The sequence below is a fragment of the Ananas comosus genome, linkage group 21 (assembly GCF_001540865.1).
Source record: "Ananas comosus cultivar F153 linkage group 21, ASM154086v1, whole genome shotgun sequence".
NCBI classification, from domain to species: Eukaryota; Viridiplantae; Streptophyta; class Magnoliopsida; order Poales; family Bromeliaceae; genus Ananas; species Ananas comosus.
This window is the reverse complement of record NC_033641.1, coordinates 8,358,767-8,381,471: the sequence shown is the minus strand read 5'-3', so window position 1 is coordinate 8,381,471 and position 22,705 is coordinate 8,358,767. Positions and strand designations below refer to the sequence as shown.

General features: G+C 35.6%; 2 protein-coding genes and 1 long non-coding RNA gene across 4 annotated transcripts; 2 read left to right on the top strand and 1 right to left on the bottom strand.

The window, feature by feature from the left end:
* LOC109726163 (nicotinamidase 1-like) lies at positions 257 to 3,545 on the top strand. Its single transcript, XM_020255613.1, has 5 exons — positions 257 to 588; positions 1,385 to 1,568; positions 2,088 to 2,221; positions 2,325 to 2,510; positions 3,227 to 3,545. The coding sequence occupies exons 1-5, from the start codon at positions 439 to 441 to the stop codon at positions 3,317 to 3,319; spliced, it is 747 nt and encodes a 248-aa protein (XP_020111202.1). The 5' UTR covers positions 257 to 438; the 3' UTR covers positions 3,320 to 3,545.
* LOC109726837 (protein root UVB sensitive 2, chloroplastic) lies at positions 7,455 to 11,370 on the bottom strand. Its single transcript, XM_020256640.1, has 10 exons — positions 11,273 to 11,370; positions 11,076 to 11,198; positions 9,797 to 9,885; positions 9,623 to 9,707; positions 9,370 to 9,429; positions 9,187 to 9,280; positions 8,928 to 9,025; positions 8,492 to 8,671; positions 8,114 to 8,236; positions 7,455 to 8,031 (listed from the first exon to the last, which is right to left on the bottom strand). Exons 1-10 carry the CDS (start codon positions 11,285 to 11,287, stop codon positions 7,600 to 7,602), a joined length of 1,299 nt encoding a protein of 432 aa, XP_020112229.1. The 5' UTR covers positions 11,288 to 11,370; the 3' UTR covers positions 7,455 to 7,599.
* Positions 17,548 to 21,537, top strand: LOC109726751. Of its 2 annotated transcripts, none has more exons than XR_002220593.1 (7): positions 17,548 to 17,853; positions 17,964 to 18,021; positions 18,124 to 18,162; positions 18,374 to 18,499; positions 20,413 to 20,450; positions 20,534 to 20,572; positions 21,235 to 21,537. It is a non-coding gene; the product is annotated as an uncharacterized LOC109726751 (long non-coding RNA). The 2 variants fall into 2 exon arrangements; XR_002220592.1 differs by having other exon boundaries at positions 17,964 to 18,035.

Sequence of the window (22,705 nt, the reverse complement as noted above, 5' to 3'; positions counted from 1 at the left end):
TAGCTCGTGTTCTGCTCGTTTAATAAACGAGCTGAAAAATTCGGCTCGTGTTCGGCTCTAAATGAGCAATTCAATCTTGAGCTTATTTCGAGCCGAACACTGACTCGTGAACAGCGAGCTGGATTGCCACCTCTAAAACCGGAGGATGCTGAAACAGCAACACCCAACGGTTGGGCGATCCAACGGCTGAGATTGCATCTGGGGTATGCCGAGAATCTTCTTCGCCTACCTTAAAAAAACTTAAAAAAAAGCCCCACTTTGACCACCGAATCCCACTAACAGCTGCATCATCCAATCAGGATTCGGATCCCCCGCGCGCGCCCCCCCGAAAAAAAAAAAAAAAAGAGGGAAAAAGTCTACGAGAGGAGATCATACCCATCTCATGCGAAGGAGAGGGAGAGGGAGAGGGAGAGGGATCGATCCAAATCGAGCTCGAAAATGGGGTCAGAGACGAGGGTTTTGGACGCGTTGAGATCGGAGATCCCCTTCGACGCCGACGCCGATCTCCTCCTCACCGGCGAGGTCCACGCCGGGCTCGTCCTCGTCGACCTGGTCAATGGCTTCTGCACCGTCGGAGCAGGGAACCTCGTAAATTTTCTCGCTCTCAAACCCTAATCCAAAACCTACCTTTGCGTTCCAATCCATTTGCTTTGATCCTGTTTATTTGACGAAAAAAACAAAAAAAAGCTGAGTGTTTGGTTCTTTGGGTGGTTTCTGATGTGGTACCTCGTAAATCTCTGAAACCCTAAATCAAACCCCCAATTTTGTTCTATTCCAATTGCTTCGATCCTGTTTATTTGAAAAAAGATGTGATATTTTTTGTTGTTTCTTCCTCGTCCTCTTGTTTCCTCCGTCAAGTTTGGATCTTTCTGCGATTAGAAATTATTGGAAATGTTTTGAATTTTTGGATTGATCCTGTTTGTTTGTACATAACCAGATAATCCAGAGATGAATAGTGTTGTGCAGTCCAAGTGTTTGATTAAATTTCGCTTTTATATTCATGAGTGAATCTAGAGTACTTCTAAAAGTAAGCGGCGCCGTTTACTCTTGCATTGTTTTCGGTGATGAGGCATTGAAATCGACGATCGTAGTGATCATTTTGGTCTCAAATTCCCCTTATATTTAGCCATTAAAAATTATTAAATTTTAAACCATTTGAATACTGAGCAAATGATGTCGATAGTTATGAAATTTGATTTTTAAGAAGTTCAGATAATTTAGATCATGTTTAACAGTGCCAATTGTCGATTGGGATGTCCCATTGCTATTTGCTGGAAACAACGTAGATCCACTATGTATTCATCACAATTTACTTGTTTTCAAATATTAGATTATTAATGGTAGATGGTCTTTTCTTAAAAAAAAAATTTGTTGCTATTTTTAGGCCCCATGCGAACCCAATAAACAAATCGATAGAATGGTGGAGGAGTCTACTAAGCTTGCAAAGGCCTTTTGTGCGAGGCAATGGCCTGTTTTCGCATTTCTTGATACGCACTATCCGGATAAACCTGAACCACCATACCCACCTCATTGTATAGTTGGTACAGGGGAAGAAAACCTGGTTCCTGGTAATTCCTCTCTCTCTCTCTCTCTCTCTCTCTCTCTCTCTCTCGTATACTACTAGTAGACTTTTTGCCTATCTGGCCGGCCCCTACTTTTGTAAAAACCACCTTCAGCAGACCGTTTGCAAATAGAAATGTACAGTGCTTTTTCTGAAGGCAGAAGCCCCAACTGCGTGTTTCTACTTTTGCTGCAGGAAAAATTTGTTGCAAGACAATTTAAAGAAATACTTCTTCTAAAAGCATTGCTTAGATTGCAGTTCGTCCTACAGCACTACAGCATAAAACAAGGCCAAGTAGGTCCTTATTCCGCTTTACTTTGCAGCGTAACACTTTGTAACCCTATTGTTGCTACTCTAACTTCTCATAAGGACTTAATTTTGTTAGAAAGGGTAGCAAAGTGCTGTACAACCGCAGGTGGTAAAGTGAAATCCGGCCATATCACGCTGAGGGTTTTTACTTTTTTCCTTTTTTAAAAAAAGTAGTTTACCCAATGTTAGTTTATGTTATGTTTTTTGTCGTATGCAGCTCTCGAGTGGCTGGAGAATGATCCAAATGTGACCATCAAAAGGAAAGGTTGCATTGATGGCTTCATTTGCTCAATGGAGAAGGATGGTTCAAATGCTTTTGCTGATTGGGTGAAGAAGTTTGAAATTAAAACTGTGAGCGACCTTGTCGTTGGCATGTGATTATATTGTGTAGTTAGATTCCAAGAGCAAATATTTCTTGGATTTAGTTTTTCTGATCTGTTGCAATCTTGTGCAGGTTTTGGTTGTTGGAATATGCACAGATATCTGTGTGCGAGACTTTGCTTGCTCCACATTATCTGCTAGGAATATTGGTCGAGTGCCACCATTGAAGGATGTTGTGATTTACTCAGATGGATGTGCTACATATGATCTCCCAGTTCATGTTGCGAGAAGTATCAAAGGAGCTTTATCTCATCCCCAGGTTTGGACTAGTAGCACCTCTTCATATATATTTTATTATCAGTTAACATACATTAAAACCCTATGAAGAGGATCATCTATACCAAAGATTTAAGTACTGTGGCACGGGGTTGCGCCGAAAACTTGTCAGCATGGTACGACACGGTACATGGCGGGCCGTGCTAATGCCCGCCGGTCACAAAAAATGCATATGTGCCGACACATAATGTATGAAATATTTATTTTCTTTTAGCAGCAAAATATTCTAATTGCTTATTGTGTTTCTTTATCAAGTCTTTTGTTGAACTTTATTGAGAAAATTACTTATCAATTTGAAGAAAAGAGAACTTTGAGCTGTGCCATTAGCACGGGAGCTATATTTTGCCGATATCTTATTGGCATGATACGGTACAGTAGATACGACCCACGCAGATAGACACTTAAATCTTTGATATAGTGGGAGAGAGAGTAAAGAACACATGGTAATGTTTCTGCAGTTAATATGTATAGCAATTAGAGATAATTCTTCTAATCATAAATAAGTAGCTTGCTCATAGAAATATTCATGAACTGGAGTTGGGCACCATCAAATATTTCTGCTAGTTTAAACGAACAACTTGTTTTCTTTAGTAGTTTCATCTTTTTGCCGAGAAATGTAGAAAAACCTATTTGAGAGATTTGATTCTTATTTAACAAACCAAAATTTTTTTCCTCTTTCTTTTTTGCATTTGCCTACAGGAGCTGCTGCATCATATAGGGCTCTACATGGCGAAAGGAAGGGGAGCGAAGATCGTGAACAGCGTTTTGTTCGACTCAGAAAATGAACCGTGATCCCGAAACAACTACTGCGCCCTATTCCTGCTCGTAGCAGTGATTATATCTGTTCTTCTAAACCGTCGATATATTTACGCTCTCCGCTTTCATGCATGATCTGTTTCATATTTCAGGGGTGACTAGCCCTGGCAAGTGCTGCTGTTGTGCTGGTATCGTTTTCACTGTATATATTTTTTTCGTTAATAAGTCTACATTCGCAATATTTCTTATGCGAATGTTATAATTTTAGGCTCCGTTTGGTTGGCGGTATAAGCGGGGATAACGGAAGTTATCTTCGCTATTCTGCCAAACAAAATAATTTTTGGCCGGGATATTTTATTCCGGTCAAACCTTGCTATTCCCGACTATTTCGGAATAGATTGGGATTTGCTATTCCACCATTTTGATGGAATAATGCTATTCCAATATTTAATTTCAAACTTAATTAAAATTATGAATTGAATTAAAACTAAATTATATAAATATAATATGTTATATATTATAATACATTTTTTTGTTATAAAATTATTAATTGTACTATATTAATAATATTATTTATATTTAAATATTATAATAAATTTTATAATAAANCAATCCATTCTACCTTATTCTTCCTATCACCCATCAATATTTATTTTTTATTACTATAATGGGAGAGTAATATAAACTTAAATTTAAAAATTTAAAATTTAAATATAAAAATTAAATTTTAAAATTGAAAATTTAAAGTTTTAAAATTTAATTTTAAATTTTAAATTTTAGAGTTTAAAATTTAAGTTTTAAAATTTAAAATTTAAAGTTTGAAATTTAAATTCTAGTTTACATTTAAACTTTTTATATTTTAAAATTTAAAATTTAAAATTTTTTAAATTTTATAGTTTTAAATTTAAATTTTAAATTTTAAACCTTAAATCTTATTGAAATTAAAACTCTAATGTTTAAAATTTAAAATTTTAAAATTTAAAATTTAAATTTATAAATATAAAATTTAAAAAATTTATTCTTATCCCAACCTTGTTAATTATTTTTATTAAATAATATTATTTTAATATTTAAACTATTTTTATTTATAAAATTATTTAAATATTAAAAAATAATAATCAAACGCTATTTTTCTTATTCTCAGGAATAACCTAATTTTCATCCAAACGCAAAATTGATCTAATTCCTGCTTATACCTCAATTTATACCTATCTCTAGAATAATCACTTTTTGTTTATCCCCGAATCAAACGATCTATATTTTGTTGAGTAATGCAAATTTTACGCCGTGGTTATCTTAAACCGCAAAACATTGCTTTATTTGATTCTTCTAGGGACACGAAAATTTGTGGAGCTGCTTCCTCTGGAGTGCTTCTAATGTCAGCATAATCTGTTTATAGAGAAATTGAGGAACACAGAGGTCCCTGTGGTGGATACGCAAATTTTTTTATTTTTGTTATTATTTTTTTTATTAGGAATATTTACTTTTGTGTAAGAAAACACGTGCCAAGTCCACTCAATTGAGGTAAAAAATGTTTGGAGACCCCCTCAACTATACACAATCTGAAGTATCCCCCTCACAATATTTTTTTTTTCCTTTTTTTGGTAAAAACTTATAGTACTTATCTGATCTATGGATCATTTTGAATCGGCCACTCAAATTTTTCAAAAATTTGATTTTATTATTCAATCTTTTAATTTGTTTGAATTGTATCCGTTAACGACACTTTGACTTTAAAATTTGAGTTGATTATTTATTTTAATAAACTTATAGTTGCGAGAAGTGTATGAAATATACTAACTAAATCTGTAAGGGTAAACAACATATTTAAATTTTGAAACAAACTGAGATTCATTAAAATAAGTAATCAACTCATATTTTAAAATCAAAGTGTCGTTAAGGGATACAAATGAAATAAATTATACGGTCGGAAGTAAAATCAAAATTTTAAAAGGTTAGATAATCAACTAAATCAAAATGGTCATATTCTAGACAATTTATGTACGTTTCTATTTTTTTTAAAATTTAGACTCCTCAACCTTTAATTTTAGGAAAACTTTTAATTAGTCCCTTCGTGGTTTAGTGTATTTTTCCTTTGCCATCACATGGTTTGAATAAAATTTTCTTTGCTAAATTGTAGAATAAACCAACTTTGAGGTTTGACTCGTAGAATAAACCTTTTTTGAAGGTTTTATTTGCCATCACGTGGTTTGACTTGTAGAATAAACAAACTAAAAAAAAAGGCTAAATTGTACTTTGGTCTTCAAACTATGAGGTTTGTCACACTTTGGTCCTAAAACTTAAATTCGTTTTATTGTCTAGTTTGAGCATTGCAAATTGTTACAACCAAATGTTGTAATCCAATTTAGTTGGCTAAATATTATTATATTATAAATATAATAGTGATATGATGGTGTTGTTATTAATGACACGACAATAATTATAATGCACATTATTTTTACCTCATCGATTATTTAGTTAGCTAAAATAAAGGTGTCCAAAATATCCGATATCCCATACCCGATCCGGACCCTATCCGGACCCGAACCGGACCCGATAAAAAATGAAAAGTATACGGATAAAAAAAATTACCCATTAAAATTTCGGGTATGGATCTGGATATTTTATACCCATACCCGATTTGGATCCGTCTTAACCTAACTTTTAAATGGGTAGGGTCCGAAATAGTTTTCAAATCCGGACCCGGACCCGGACCCGATGAAATATCCGATAGTAAATTAAAAAAAATAAACTTTTGAAGTTGAAAGATCAATTTTAATATGACTTATAGATGATGAGTCACTATGTATTTTCATCCTAACGAAACCCTAGCCGTCTCTTTTGCTCATTACTTTTTTCTAATTTTTTTACTCTTTGTTTTCTACTCTTTTTTTTTCATTTCATTTCCGCCAACAATATTTCATTGTCAACAATATAGTTTGTTTATTGACTATTTAATAAAATTTATAAAAAAATATATTTATACGGATATCCGTATCCGATTTAGACCCGATCCATATTCGGTTTTGAACGGGTAGTATACGGGTAGTCACTATCCAGACCCGCTCAAATAGACCCGATGGATAGTAACTTTAGTACCCAGATCCGGACCCGACCCGAAGTTAAATGGGTAGGGTATATATATTTTTTTATAACCATTTCTTTTTAGGGTATGGGTACAGTATATTAATTACCCAGACCCAAACCGGTCCACGGACATCTTTAAGCTAAATTTAGTATTAGGGCTTCCTTACAATAATATAAAAAATTTAAGCTAAGAAGTTGCAACAACTTGAAGTTGAGGACCAAGTTTCAACATCCCATAGTTTCAGGAGAAAAAAAGTACAATTTAGTAAAAAAAAAAAAAAAAAAAAAAAAAAAACCCAATAAATGCTTTTCTCTTCTCCTGGAAAAAACTTGAGTGGGTAGCTGCTGCCACGCGTACTGTTAATTAACTCAAAATTATATAAATTAAAAGATTAGATACCCAAGTCAAAATAATCCATATTTTAAGTAGTACATGTTTTTTCAGAAAAAAAAAAAATATTCATAATAAAAGTTGTATAGAGCTACTATGCTATCGGAAGCCTAAAGAATCCGATGCTTCCAACTTTTAGACCATTGGATCAAAAATTATACGGTTGGAATAATTGCGGTCTCTCCAGGATTGAATAGTAACCTTAGGATTGATCTAAGAGCTCAAAAATCAGAAGTAGCAGACCCTCTATGCTTTCAATAGTACAGTAGCTCTACTCATAAAAGTGTAGGCAACTTATTACAAATCTATTTATTTCTACTTCTTAAAAGGCGCAGTAATATAATTTCTTACCTCTCTCATCAATTTTTACTATCTTATTTTAATCATTAAGCCGCAATGCGCCTGCATACCGCATATACACTACTCTAGCTCAAAACTCTTGAAATGGTGGTTAGCATTTACAATCCACAGCCACATTGTTTCCATAAGAAGCTAAAGAAGCTTTTAGGCACCAAAAGAGCCACAATCTGAATCTTGTGCTTCTACTTCAGCTTTTCTGCAGTAGCTGCTGTTAAGAAGTTCTGTAGAGTTATTAACACTTTCTCAAATAGATTTACTCAAAACACCTTCCTTTTTTGATAGATATATATATATATATATATATATATATAGAGAGAGAGAGAGAGAGAGAGAGAGAGAGAGAGAGAGAGTAGAGTAGCTTTCTATGCAAACAAAAAGGAAAACAATACAGCATGATTAACTAAACAATTGAAAGTAAAAAACGTGTATGAAAAGAATGTGTCATCTAATCCTACAATTAGAAGAATGGCCGCGCGATTCAATAAGCGAATCGAACGCCGCTTCCGTCCAGAAACTGATCAGTGTACCACCCTTTAGCCTTCACTTGAGCCACAAATGAGGGGAAGACTCTCTCCATCTTCTCGTAAGCTTCGTGTAAAACGGCCTGGCCCGAACCGCGCCCCGACGACCTCTCCATCTCCGCTGCGAATGCGGCGACGAGCCACCCCCGCAGCGCGTCCTCCCCCGTCGCGCTCTGTTCGAGAAGCATGTATGTCTTCTCGCTTCGTCGGTTGACCAGAAACTTCTCGTTCGGGAATGCTTCTCTGAGCTCTTTGAGCTTCTGAGGCTTCTTAATGGCTTTCCGAATCGGTTGCCCGACCACCACATTTCCTGCTTCTTCTATAAGCCGGTTCGGGAAGAGAAGATTTTCTCGGTATCTTAAATCCGCCGGGCTTGAGACCTTCCCACTCTGGATTACGATGACAAGAGTTAAGAATGAGAACACGGGTCGTGCAACGGAAAATAGATTTGATGATCGGATTAATTTGCACCTTGACGAAATCAGCAACGACCATCGCTGTTCTCTGGGGATTAAGTGTGTTGACGGGAGCCGCTCGCATCTCTTGAACTACACTGTAGATATGTAGAGCCGAAAGCAAAGGGCCAACTATCAACTGCAATAGTATAATGATCAATTACTCAGAAGGCATATATTATCATTGGCGGATTTGGTTTCTCGCTGCAAACAACAAAAATCGACAGGGTACAAGCTTAAAGTTGAAAATTATTCTGTGAGGCAAGTCGAAATCAATATTGAAGATTTACTTTCGTTTAGCCAGCTGTTAAGTGTTTTAGATATTCTAATGTCAAGGAATAATGCAACTGCGGAGCAGAAGAGACGATGAATACACAGAATATGAGAGCCAAACCTTTCCTTGCATTGATGAACAAACTGTAGAAGCTAATTGAATTCCTGCTCCTAGTCCCACAACATTGAAGAGGGTTGAGATGGCCTCCCCTTTAGCGAACAAGTCGCTAAGATTACCTTCTCTAGCAAAAGAAGAATAAATTGGTAGTCTTGTTGCTCTTGCTGCAACAACCGCCATTCCCTGTATAAAGAAAGTCCGTCATGCAAAATTACATCCATAATGGGCAATCATTGATGAAGAGACACAACGGATTTTTATGAGCCTAGTCTCATATTTAGATCTTCAATGCATGAAAGAAGCACGATAGATAACAAAAGCAGCTGCGCGCATTTAAGTGAATCTGGCTTTAAAAAATCAGAGGTAATATTGCATAGAAACAACAAAGACAGGTTTGTAGTAACGAATAGGAGTCACTGACACAAGAAAGAAACTGTACCTTCGCGAAATTTCCCAAGCCGGCCACTTCAAGAAAAAGATGTGGGCAAAGTGGTGAAAGAACCTCCAAGCCAGTACCAAGATCGTAGAGCACATCAGCTACAAGAACCAAGTCAGATATGGCTTGTGATGGCTCCCAAAAGAAGCAAAATGGGGGATACCTTGGATAAGAAAGTAAAGACAATATAATGTTCCAAGATTGCGCTGAAATATATACTTTTGACAAAGAAAAGGCAATCAGTATTACAAAGAGTACCTACCAAGTATCCTCCAACTCTTCGGCTCTGAGTCCATTCGGGCTCCCATGCTGCTGCACAAGAGCTTTCCGGCATGTTGCATCCCATCTTTTAAAATCTGAAAATATTAGGAATTCACAAGTCAAACTAATCAAAACCAAAATACCATTTCGAATTTAGCATGTCTCTCCAGTTTGCACTTCTTACCCAACTTACTGCAGTCGCTTGTGCAGGGGTAGGTCGTAAGCCTGCAGCAAATAGCAGCGACTGAGCAGAGCCCACATACTTTGTCAGTTCAAAGTGGATGGTAATTAATTAGACAAGATGCAACTACAAAAGTTTCACCAAGCAAACATGAAAATAAGAATTTATGGTAATAAAGGCGAGAAATATAACCAAACATGGGAAACATATTTTCGAAGTAAGCACCCAATTGAAAAAAGGAGATTATTTTAATGACCTGTGTTGACAGCACGGACAGTGCAGCACTGGAAAAATGTTGGAGTGCTCGGAATTGGGTATAAGTCAGGTAGCCCTCATTCACACTGCATAATAGATAATGCTTTTCAATAAGAATAAAACTCGTACATTCACTAAAATACAATGAATACAAATCTGTGTTATGTTACAAAACCTGTGTGGATACCCATATGGGAAGAACTTATTCAGGAAAGATTCGACTATTTTTTGATAAATCGGTCTGGAATCGTGCAAAGTTTTCACCTACAACAGAATACAGAAGCTCCAATGATACCCACCATAAAGTGAAAAACTCAGTAGAAAACTTCTCTAGACAAAGAATGAAAAGAGAGACGCAATCCTTAAAAGAGATGTAACATGGATGATCGATGAAGAATGAAAAGTTGATTAGTATCATATGCAGCCACATATATTTAGCGTATATTTACTGATCCAGCGGAGGTAGTATCATAATAAAAAAAAGCACAAAAAGAACTGTTCTCATACACAAGCGAATCAAGGAAATTGCACATCACACTCCACAACAAAATCTTTAACTTTTAAAGGATTTAAAAGCATTCTTCAAGAGAAAGAATGAGGTGGAAAGAATCAAGATGGTGCTTACAATTTGTATCCTCTTCTACGGCCTGCGATTTGTGCCTTTTATTCATTTCTCTTGTTGCTGTTTTCCTACGTGTTAGCATTCTCCACTGAACCAACGATCTTTGCAAGTACCAAAGTGAATTTTAAAGTCTTTTCTATTCCAGAAACCTCTAGGCTCTAGCAAAATCCAACATTGATCAACAAAAATGAAACCAACGAAACCTAAAGCGACGTCGACAATATTTCAAATAACCTCGTCAAAAATAAACTTTTAGAGGTCCCTTAATTAGTATGTTTTCCGTCATTATATTTTAGCAATTTTACGCAGATTATGTTTGTCGTTCTTTTGTTTCCGCGTTATGTATCATGATGCGATGTAACTCATATGTAATATGGGATATAACCATCCAAGTAGCCACACGCGACGATGCGAAGCGTGCAAGATGCCGCGCGCAAAATTGGCGAATCATTTACTGCTTTCAAAAGATGGTAAATGATTTGCCGCCTTCCTAAATATCCCTCTCACCTCTGTGCCTATGCAGTACTGACATAATAGAGAAAGAGTCATCTAAAAAAAGGTTTTTTTTTCTTTGTTGGTTCTTAAGAAGAATTATTTTACAAAAAGAATAAAGCTATCAACTTTATAACCTAATCCCTGCACCCAACCCGCAAAACCGAACTCACCACTTCATAATCGGCCCAATTAAGCTCAAATTAAGTCAAAATTGAGCTTCTAAACCGCATCGATCTTTAAACCAACCAAGAAAATGTCGACCCAGCAAGAGTAACACACGGATAACATCAAAAAAGGGGCATTTTGAACTAAAAAAAAAGAGGGGGGTGTTGATTACTGTGAGACGATCGTTGGAGTCGAATCTACAAATTTGGGAGACGGAATCGGAGGTTTCGACCCAGAAATCGGGAGGAGGAGGAGGTGGTCGCTCCCTCTCCTTCGTCTTCTTCTTCTTCCGGTCCTGAAAAGGGGAGAAAAAGGTGGAGAATAAGCTCGAGAAATGGCGAATAAGATCAAGAAGCGTACGCTACGAACCAATAAGGAATCCATTTTCTAGGGTTTTAGTGAAAACACCGCGGCGGAGAAGTGGAAGGGGAAGGTGAGCCTGGAGAGGGAAAGAGAAGGAAATGGAATAGTCGCGATTGTTTATTTTACTATAATAAAATATATTTAAATAATAAAAAAATGAAAAAAATAAAATAATATAATAAATAATATTAATTAGTGTAAAGCTACTATGCTATCGAAAGTATTAAGTAGTTGGTGTTTTCGATTTTTAAGCCCTTGGATAAAAAATTCTATGGTTGGGATGATAGCGGTCCCCTTATAGGGTTGAGTGGTCCCCTAAGGTTGAGTAGTTCCTATTGGTTAATAATATTAATCCAATGGTTAGAAATAATCAATGGAGTTGTTCTAAGGGCTAAAAAATCGGAAACACCAACCACTTTATGCTTCCGATAGCATAATAACTCTACTCTACTAATTATTATATTTAAATATATTTATTTATAATATTAAGGGCGTGTTTGGTTCGTCTATTTTTTTTATCCTGAATCGTAATCAGAATGGACGAATCAGTTTGTCTATTTGGTATGCGGACTTTTCATTACGATTCCGATTATGAAGTAATGGGAATCCTCCCAATTATTTTTTTTTCAATCCGGCTTAAAATGTGGGATTGAAAATTGAATCGAGACGAAATGGATTTATTCGGGTTAAATTTAACTTTTTTAAACTTATTTTTAATTAAAATATAAGTTTAAATTTAAAAATTAATAAATTTTAATTTTAATTTATAAATTAAAAATTAAAATTCAATCAAGTATTTCGAATCATAATTTTAAGTTTGAATTTGAATAAATCAAAATTTAGTTTTATATTTCAAATTATCCGTTTGGTTTCAAATTTTATTCTTTTAAAAAAAAAATATTTAAAATTTTTACATAATTTTAAAATTTTGACACAATATATATTTATAAAATTATTAATAAATAAAAATTTTAAATAATAAAATAAAATTAGAAAATAGAAAATAAAAGTTAAATAGGCCGGTTTGTGGATAGGCACAGCACGGCATGGCACGGCACGGGCCGTAGTCAATGCGAGGCCAACGGTACAAAAAATAGTGTCCCGGCCCGACACGGTTTAGGTTCGATTCTGGGTCCGGACAGGCCACCTTATAGCCGGCATGGTCCAAATTACATCCCTAGAGATGCACCCGCACGCAAACAGATATTTGGGTCTAATTATTATTTTTTTTTAAAAAAATAGGGCATTGTGAATAATGATATTTTCTAGAAGCTATGCAAAAAACATTCACTCAAAACGACACTACTAAAATGCATAGAATCATATGCTTCTTGTATATCTGCCACATTTTAGAGCATTGGAGAAGGAATATTGAGGTCTAAACGTATCGACTTTTATGATTTGAAAGTATCATGAACTTTGGAGGCACTTTTTAGAATTTTTTTTCTTCGATATTATAAATATTAAATAGAAATAAAAATCACCGCTACGGATGCTTTAAAATCAGATGTATCATATNGAGACTTTCATAAACTAGGACACATTTTTTGGAAAGAAAAGACGACGATTAAGCTCATTCAAAAATCCGAGAAGTTTCCAGCCCACATACACTCAAGCAAAGAAAAAAAAAAAACAAAACAACAACAACAACAACAACAACAACAACGTGGGCCTCAATTTTTAGAGAGAGAGAGAGAAAGAAGCCGATGGAGAGGAAGGGAGTGTCGAATCATTAGTGCTAATCATTAATCCTAAAAGCTCGAGCTGTTACAAATACGCAACCAATTCATTTAAAGCGTACATATACAGCGCCCACGGGTCTCAATTGTGATTCGGCCTATTTAGCCTCATGCCATTTCGAATATGACTCGGCCTATCCAGCCTCACGCTATTTCGAACGTGACTCGGCCAAACATGAACTCTCGCCACAGGGCAAGATGCTAACCAATTTAAGCAAACAGGAAAGACTAGGATGGGCGCCCGCCAGCCACGCAGCACCCAAATGCAACATCCCCAAACATTTATTTTGGGGAAAAGTTTGGGAACGATAGTTGTAAAATTTCTGCCCATATAATGAGTTCCTCCCAAATTAGGTCTACAACATTAAAGTAACTTTTTCATGTGGCTCAACAAGACTTAATTATATTATACTACACTGTATTTTACATTTTTTTACTTTCTATATTATACTAATTTTATTTTTAACACTCGACTATCGGTTCTTTTCAATCCATACATAATACGCTATAAATCTATTATTTTAGATAAAAGCTGTTATAAATGTTGCATGATAATAACAGCGCATATATTCATCTTGTTTAAAATTAAAAAAACAAAATGTATAAAAATAATTTAAAAAAATTAAAATGACTCAATAAAAATTTCCGGTGAGGCTATTATGAAGATGTATGTTACATTTTTTTTTCACTATTTAATCCGTGTCTTTTAATAAAATTGATAAATTTTATTCAAAACAATAAATTTGCTAATGATTACGTAGGGATTAGCGAGAAAAAAAATATTGAGGCATGAGAAAAGAAAAATATATACGACAGGAAATAAAAGTCAATCTAAAGTATAAAAATTAATAAAATATAATAATGTGATAATATTTTTAAAAAATAATATGATAATATAGTAAATAAATATATACTAAAATATTTGATGCGTACACAATTTTTTATATTTTCGTTATTATTTTTTTTTTTTTTTAGGATTATGAATTTTTGTTTAAGAAAGCACGTGGTGTGACAGATTCGGGAAACTTCCTGATACTGTCGGATAAGATAAGAACTTATGATTGAGGTTCAAAATGTATGGAGACCCCCTCAACTATAAGGAATCTGAAATTCGCCCCTCACAATATTTTTTTTTTAATATTTTTTTGGTAAAAACGCTTGGAACTTATCTTCGAAGGGAAATCTTCGAATATCCCTGTGGTTTAGCGGTTTCTTATTTTGGTTTTCTATAATTTAAGAGCGCGTTTGGTTTACATTATGTAATATTATAAGTTATTTCGACATATCCAAATATTCTGAATTTTTGAATGAGATTACTATTCATGTTGTATTAGCGCGTTTAATTTAATGCATAATGCTGGATTGCAGTGTATATGATATTACTATATTTGATCCAGTTTATAAAATTAAGTAATCCTGACAATAAAATATAATCTATTCCAAAATTGTTATTAGTCATATTTGGCAAAAGTTTTTTACTACGTCATAGTTTGAGGACCAAAGTGTAATTGAGCTTAAAATAAAATATATTTTTAGGAGTTTGACCACTTAGGCTTCGTTTGAGATTGCAGGAGATTGCGTTACGTGGGGTGAGAAAGTACGTTGGAAAAATATCTTGGCTTAAAATAAAATATATTTTTAGGAGTTGTACCACTTAGACTTTATTTGGGATTGCAGGGAGATTGCGTTACGTGCGGTAAGAAAGTACGTTGGAAAAATATCTGTTTGTTACCGTACGCAATATTACGTTCCGCATATCGCGATGAGTCGGTTACGATATATTTTTTGTGGTCCCATTGGAGAACGGAGAAGCATATCCTTATATGTTTTTTCCTCAAATCCATTTTATCTAATAGCGTTAGATATACCTCGATATCAAACTAAGCCTTAATAAGATAAGCTCAATACAATTTCACCTAATATATTTATTTTTCAAAATTTTATAATTAACAGTAAATATATATGTCCCTTTTTTAAAACATGGCGAAATAAGCATCGTGTGTTATTTTCCGAAGAGGTCGCGATTCGCATGCGGACCCCGAAACGTACGGTTCTTGATCGACCTCTTTCCAGCCGCACGATTAGAATCCGACGGTTGTCGTGCTCCCGACCGTTTCTTTTATTACGTGCCCGCGCAATTTGAGCCGTGAATTCGTGCACGCATCGCGACAACCACGTCATCAAAACGAACACAACGCTTATCCAAACCCAATTTTATTATTTTTTTTAAAAAAAACACAAACTTGTACACACCCACACGTAATTACCCGTTTTTTTTTTCGCTACAAAATATTTTCCCCATTAAAAAAAAGTACGCAACTTTTATTTTGCTCGGTATATCATATTTTTGTTATTTTTATTTTTTTTATTAGGAGTGGGAAAAAAAAATTGGAAATCTAAAAATTATCACACGTAGGTTGGGATATCACTGTTCGACTCCATTTTGAATTCGAATGTAAATTCAATTTTGTAGTTAAAAAAAATTATAAATTTCAAATTCATAGTGGAGATTTTTTATTCTTCCTTGCAGGGTTTGGACTTGTATAATGCATTATTTTGAGTTAAATTATTTTAATATATTTTATTGTTGAGGAAAAAATAACAAAGTACTACCTGTTTCATTCATTAAAAAAATTGAACGTTCTTCAAATATTGAAAAAAATCGCCATCCTTCTTCAACTCGTAACATTCATGTCTAGTCCCTATTTGATATTTTTTTTTTTGAGAATTCTCAAGTATTTTTATAATTTTTTATTCTCTTAAAATTCTTAATTTTTTTTACTATTTTTANTATATATATATATATATAGCTAGGCACCTATGCTTTCGAAAGTACGGAGGCCTCCATATTTATAAGTTGTTTTGATGATTGGACATCCGATTCAGCAATCGATTCCGTTAGACATGATCTATGCTATTAGAACTATCTAGAAACCAAATTTCATAATTTTTTGACTTCGTTTGCTTAGTGAACGAGTAGTCTTAAAATGAACGACTGAAAATAAAAAATTTATAAAAAACAGTAATAAAAGACTCAAATTTCAAATCTGAAGTATTATTCTTGCTCTTGATGTTAAGTAGAATTTCTATTAAAGTTTCATGTAATTTGGATACTTGTACACCGTTGAACTTAAAAACATGCCACATCGGCCCTTAAAATAGTCATTTTTGAGATCTTTTGATTGCTTGATAAATTATGTCGAAAAATTATGAAATTTGGTTTCTAGATAGTTCTAATAGCGTAGATTATGCCTACTGGAGCCGACCGTCGAATCGGATGTCATATCATCGAAAACAACTTACAAGCACGGAAGCCTCCGTACTTTTGAAAGCACGGGAGACCTACTATATATATATATATATATATATATATATATATATATATATATATATATATATATATATATAGTGTAGTGCTACTATATATACTATTAGAAGTACAGAGAATTTGATGCTTTTGATGCTTTTGATTCTTTTATCAAGAATTGTATAGTTGGGATGTGTTGATGCCAAAATTGAAATTAACATGCCAGCCTATCCCACGTATAAGTCAATAAGAACACGTAGTATATCAGGAGTCGGCAATAAGGCGCCTGAAGTTTTTAGGCGGAAACGGTTGAGAAGTGGGGCGTAACTTTCACGATGTGGCGTAGCTTCTATGAGGAGTGGGCGTAATTTCCACGATTATGGTTACAACCACTTCTCCCGACTAATTTCAACCAACAAATATTGTGGGTTGATATTACTATAAATAGTAATTTTGAAGCATGTAATAAGGGTCTTTCTCTCCCCTGAACGAGAAGACCACCGCATTTTCATATCTTTCCTTTCCTGCATTTATTGCTTTCTAAAAGTAGTCTAAATGTAATCTTTTCTTTTTCGCATTTACTACTTTCCTAGGAGTAGCTTTTAAGTAGAACTCTGGAGTCTGTCTGCCCCACGGGTATCACTCTGTTGTAAACTATATATTTGCAGAGTCTCACTACAACAAAAATGCTTTTCAGTGGCGACTTTTTGGTGGCGACAAGCATTGTCGCCACCAATATATTACATATGGTGGCGACATTTTTTTGTCGCCGCCAATTCATAGAAAATGGTGGCGACGTATAAGAGTCGCCACCGATACGGGATTCTTTAGCGGCGACATATAAGTGTCGCCGCCGATAGGTATTCTTTGGCGGCGACAATCAAGAGTCGCCACCAATAGGGATTCTTTGGCCTTAAATAGTGGATTCTTTGGCGGCGACAATTAAGAGTCGCCACCGATAGGGATTCTTTTGCGGCGACGTATAAGTGTCGCCGCTGAAAAATAGAGTATTCGTGGCGATAATTTGTCGCCATGTTATCTCTTTATTTACCGCGCCACATTTTCCCTCCTATTTTTTCAGCACTCACCTACTTTATGCAAAAAGACCAATTTACCCTCAGTTACTTTATACATTATATAAAATAGTGAGGGGTTTATTGTCTTTTTACATATAAAAACAGTAAAAAATTTTAACCTTGAAGCTAAACCCATCTCAAACCTATCTCGTTCACTTCTCTCTCTCTCTACCTTTCCCTAGCTCTTCGCCCCCTCCGCCTCCGCCACCCGCGCCTTCGCCAAGCCCCGCGCCTCCATCTTCATCGGAAGCGAGCCCCGCGCCTCCACCGCCTGCGGCTCTAGCACCCCTACGGGGGACTTCGCTGCAGGCCAGCAGCACCCCACGAGGGGCTTCGCTGCAGGCCAGCCGCACCTGCGTGTCGCCTCGTCGAGCCGCAGGCGAGCTGCAGGTTCAAGCCGTCACCTGCGCGTCGCCTCGTCGAGCCGCAGGATCATCTACAAATCCGACCCAACTCCTCCACCATGTAACCCTCCATCCCTCTTCGTGCCCTAATTTTCTAATTTATTTTTCCCTGTTTTTTTTCAATTGTTCTTTTTCTCTTTAAATTAACTGGAGAATCATCCCACCATCCAGATCTACCAGGTGTCATCGTCGCGGTGGAAATCGCTGAGAAATCGCTGAAGAATCGTAGGTTGTAGAACTGGGGTAGTAAAAATTACTAAATCATTCTACTCTTTAATATTTCGCCTCGTTTTTTATTTTTTTTCTAATATTTAAACGTGAATAAATGTAGGTCGGGTGGTGAACGAAAAGGGGCTTTTGCCACAGCAACGTGAGAATCCAATTATTCGGTTTTATTTTATTCTATTTTATTTTTTCTGGTTTCATAATTGCTGAAGTAGTTTTTACTAACTAGTAGAAATATATGGCTAATAATAAATAATATTCGACCATCAAATTTCAAATTTGTATATATAAGATTGCTTGACAATTTTACACATTAATATGTAGCTAAAATTTTGCAATCAATTTGTTTGCTTTAGTATTGAGAACCACCGTCGAGGTTGACCCACTTGGAGACGGGGACCGCCGCTAGGCCCAGCAGTGCCAGCTCCTTGGCCCCAACTGGTCCTCAACTTGTCCCCTGCTTCGACTTCACCTGGAGCGAGGTGAGTTGGAACTTTAAATGTGGTCTCTGGTGTTTCAAATGCACTTTGGATTCTTATGGCTTTTTAGAGATCATAGATCTTACTCCATCTTAGCTCCACAAGTGGAAGTGTGATTTGAGTTGCTTTGATTCTGAACCCAAATAGAATAGGGAAGGATTTGATCCCCATGTTTAAATGTTCTCTGGTCTATTTGGTAATTTATTGCTTCGAATTTAAAGGCATGAGGAGTAGGTTATTAATGATAATTGCTCTTGCTATTTGAAATAGGCAAAGGTCCAAATGAATCTCTTGTTTAACTCACAAGGGAATTGAAATTATGGGGGTTTTTGTTATGAAGAAGAAAATGACAAGTGACAACCCATTAGTTCAAATAGATGCTCATGGGAATCTCTTTTGATGCGCACTTTGGATCACAATGTACTAAACATATTGGCTTAGACTATTTGAACAAACAAAAAGAAAACTTGAACTACTTCTTTTTATCCTTAAGACAATTTATGAGCCATTTTATGTTATAGATTAAACTTTTAACCTTCAATTATTATGGTACTAAAGTCAGTCCAAAGTCCTTTGCTGCGCAAGGTTGTTTGAAATAGAATAAAATTGCATAATAGTGAATTTTGTACCTCTCCTGAGCACTCCAGTCCATGACAAAATAAACATTTTTGTCACAGTCCCTTATGTAATTATGGGTCATAATGGGCTCTATTATATTATCAAAGAATTATGAAAGCCGATTTTCAGGTACCTCAAATATTCTAGATTATATTAAATATTATGGATCGACAATTCAAAAGCTCTATATTGAAAACTACTTATGAATACGAAGGTCTCCATTTATAATAATATAGTAGCTAGTAGATGTCACGCCCGAAACTCGCAACAGAAGACAGCAGGGCGTGAACAGACTCACCGCTGCAGTGATTGTTGCTTCTGCTGCTCTGCAGTCAGCAGCAGCAAAAGCACTTTGCTACAGCTGCTCTGCAGTCAGCAGCAACTGCTGCTGCTGCTGCTGACTGCAGAATAGCAGCAGCAGCAGCAGCACCTTGCTGCTGATTGCAGAATGGCTCAGCAGCAGCAGCCTTGCTGCTGCTGCTGACTGCAATAGTAGCAGCAGCATCAGCAGCTGCTGACTGCAGAATAGCAACAGCAGCAAGGTGGATTTTTGGGTTCGGGTTTATGTTTTTTGGTTCGGATTCATATTTTTTGTCGGGTTTGGGCTTCAAATTTTTTGTTGTATTCGGATTTTAATTTGATTTTTAAAATTCCCTCGGATTCAGATTTGGGTTCAAATTTTGAGTTTGGTAGTTGGATTCGGATTCGAATTTTTCAAAATTCGCCCCAAATTCGATGAGTTGACTTCCCTAAAGTGGATCCCACCCCTATCAATGAACTGTGGTGATGCCATATAGAGTTATAGATATGCTTGTGACTTTCAAAGCTTACTCGCAACCTGCTGGGCATATCAACCTTTTGATATTTAAATCCACTAATTGATTTAGGTTCTTTAATTAAGTCCACTAAGTTAAGATTAAAGACAATCTAGGTTTTGGATCTCCGAATCCACTAACTATTGAATTGCGTGCAATCAAATCCATCTTGTGACGGGAATCTAAACCAAGTGGATTTATCAAGCACTTGTGGGCTTGTTCAATGACCCTGCAAATGGACTGAAATAGCAATTTGGCCTATAATGTTCTGTAAATCACCTTGTACCTCATAATCTCTCCTCTTTTTTGATTTCTTGTGAGTTCTCTTGTTTTATATTTCACTTCAAAGAAAAACTTTTGGCTTCCAAAAACGAGATGAATCAGTTGATTGCTTAAAATCAGGGGGAACATTATATCCTCAGCATTTTTTAATTGTTAGCAATTTTGGGGAGATTGTTGAAAGCTTCTACTACTTTGTTTCAGGTTCGTGAGGAAATCCAGAATATCTTCCTCCAAATAGGGTAAATGATAATGAAACATGTCTTGTTGGTTTCTTCTATAAGAACTTCTGTTACGTATTGCTTACATCAGTTACTTGATGCAGCTTTGAGGAGATGCCAACTAACAACTTTGTTGAAAGCAGGTAATTAGTTCCTTCCTGTTCTGAGGTACATTTGTCTTTTGCTTTTATTAGTTTGATTGAAACTTCACCATTCAAGTTTGATTTGAATACTGCATCCAAAATTAAGCTGATGAAATATTGCTCATTGGACAGCTCTCATCCACTTAAGCTTTTTAACCTCTTCGGAAAATTACTTGTCATCACCTTCTACATGCGCACATGCGTGCATGTGGGCAAAGATTGTTCTATCGGAGTTATTTTAAACATACTTTTTGCATTGGTGGAGACCTAAATAATTAGGGAATATTATTAGAATTAGTTCAAGCAGCTTTTGCTTCGGAGTCAACCAAAATAATTTAGTAAATGACTTGCTTCTTTCTCTTTTTGTGTTCTTACCATTCACATGTTTCTCTTTGTAATACTATGCAGAAGAAAAGCAAGCCCGTATAATTTTACATCTCACATGTTCCTGTTATTTTTTATTCCTGTTATCCAATGATTTGGACTTTGACCTTCTTATTTATGTCTAATGCCCTAACTACCGATACCTTAAGTTGTTTCTCATCTAGTGAAGCTGCAATGAAGAGTGAAATAAAACTTTCTTGACAAACTGTAATTCTGTATTGAGTTGTTATCAGTACAGACTTATAATGGTGTTTTTGGTAATTGTTTTTTTCCTATAGCTGTTGGAACTTTGATTCATTGTTCCAGCCCCAGTAGCACCCTGCTCGCGATTCACATGATACATTTTTCCTCAAAGGTATGCTACTGTTTTTTCCTATTTAATTGTGCATGTTGAAATGAATTTTGCAAATATGAATTATATGATTATTAAACGCTCGGCAGTTCCTGCCACTACCAGACAATTGCCTGAAGATTATGTTGAGAAGGTGAAGCGGGTTAGTTGAATCCTAAGGAAACTCAAGTTTATTTCCGAAAAAATTTTCGGCGTGGAAAGATGCTTAAGAGAATCATTACTCCAGATCACAACTNATAGGCGGCGGCATGCGGCGACAAATTGTCGCCGCCAAAACAGTTTTGGCGGCGACAATTTTGGCTTTGGTGGCGACATTTGTCGCCACCAAATCCACGGGCATCACTCTGTTGTAAACTATATATTTGCAGAGCCTGTATACCCTTTATATATATATATATATATATATATATATATATATATAGGCATTCGACTCTTTCAGCTGATCAGTCATTGTGTATTTTATTTATTCGGCTCTTTCAGCCAACCAGTTATTGTGTACTTCTTCCATTCGGCTTTTCTGTCGACATTGATCCCTGCACAGTTCATACATTCGGCTTCTCCAGCCGAACCAGTTTTATAGTAAAGATTTTCAGACCCGGTTGGCTCGATCTCTCGTCAGCCGAATCGCTTGATCTGTCGAAGGGCGCAAACTTCGAGGGTCACTATCCGCAGCAGTTCTTCACCCCGACGCGCTTCCCGAGAAGGATCTTTGACCGGATCAAGGGTCGGAAAATTCGGCTACCAACCGAATGATTGCGGTTTTTCTTAGAGTTGAATAGTATCTCTAGGACTGAGTGATCTCCACAGGATAATAGTATTAATCAAAATGTTAGAAATGATTAAAAGAGTTGATTTAAGAACCAAAAAATTAGAAATATCATATTCTCTATACTTTTGAAATTTAGCATTCAACCAAATTTTGAATCTTTGATCTAAATTCAACTTAGAAATATTGATTTGGGTATTTAATAAGCACTACTGACTCGGTGATCAATCACCCTTTCAACTCTTTAGTATAATTATTCTCGTCATAATTTTAGATTAAAATAATATAGTTTTCTTTTTCTTTTTCTTTTTTCATCTTTTCCACGTGATCAGGATTGGGTCTCTGTTGAGAGTTATCAACGATACGTACGTTGCATGGACGTGTCCGCATAAATCTTATCTTTATTAGTAACAGCATCCAGCTTTTCATCCAATGCAATATCAACACGTGGCAGATTAATTTTTTTGGCCAATTTGCATAAAAAATTCACTTATTTTGGGCTTTTACAAAACCGGGCCATCTTTTTTATTTTTGCAGATTTGGTCCACTTTTTCAGTAAACTGACCAAAATACCCTTATACATTTCTCTCTCTCTCTCTCTTTTTTTTTTTTTTTTTTTTTTTTTTTTTTT

Coding starts and splice junctions, on each gene's coding strand:
- LOC109726163 (XM_020255613.1), top strand. CDS start 439: ATGGGGTCAGAGACGAGGGTTTTGGACGCGTTGAGATCGGAGATCCCC. Junction 1,569..2,087: donor GGAAGAAAACCTGGTTCCTG/GTAATTCCTCTC, acceptor TGTCGTATGCAG/CTCTCGAGTGGCTGGAGAAT. Junction 2,511..3,226: donor GAGCTTTATCTCATCCCCAG/GTTTGGACTAGT, acceptor ATTTGCCTACAG/GAGCTGCTGCATCATATAGG.
- LOC109726837 (XM_020256640.1), bottom strand. Junction 8,672..8,927: donor GCTTGGGAAATTTCGCGAAG/GTACAGTTTCTT, acceptor TTCTTTATACAG/GGAATGGCGGTTGTTGCAGC. Junction 8,032..8,113: donor TCGTTGCTGATTTCGTCAAG/GTGCAAATTAAT, acceptor ATCGTAATCCAG/AGTGGGAAGGTCTCAAGCCC.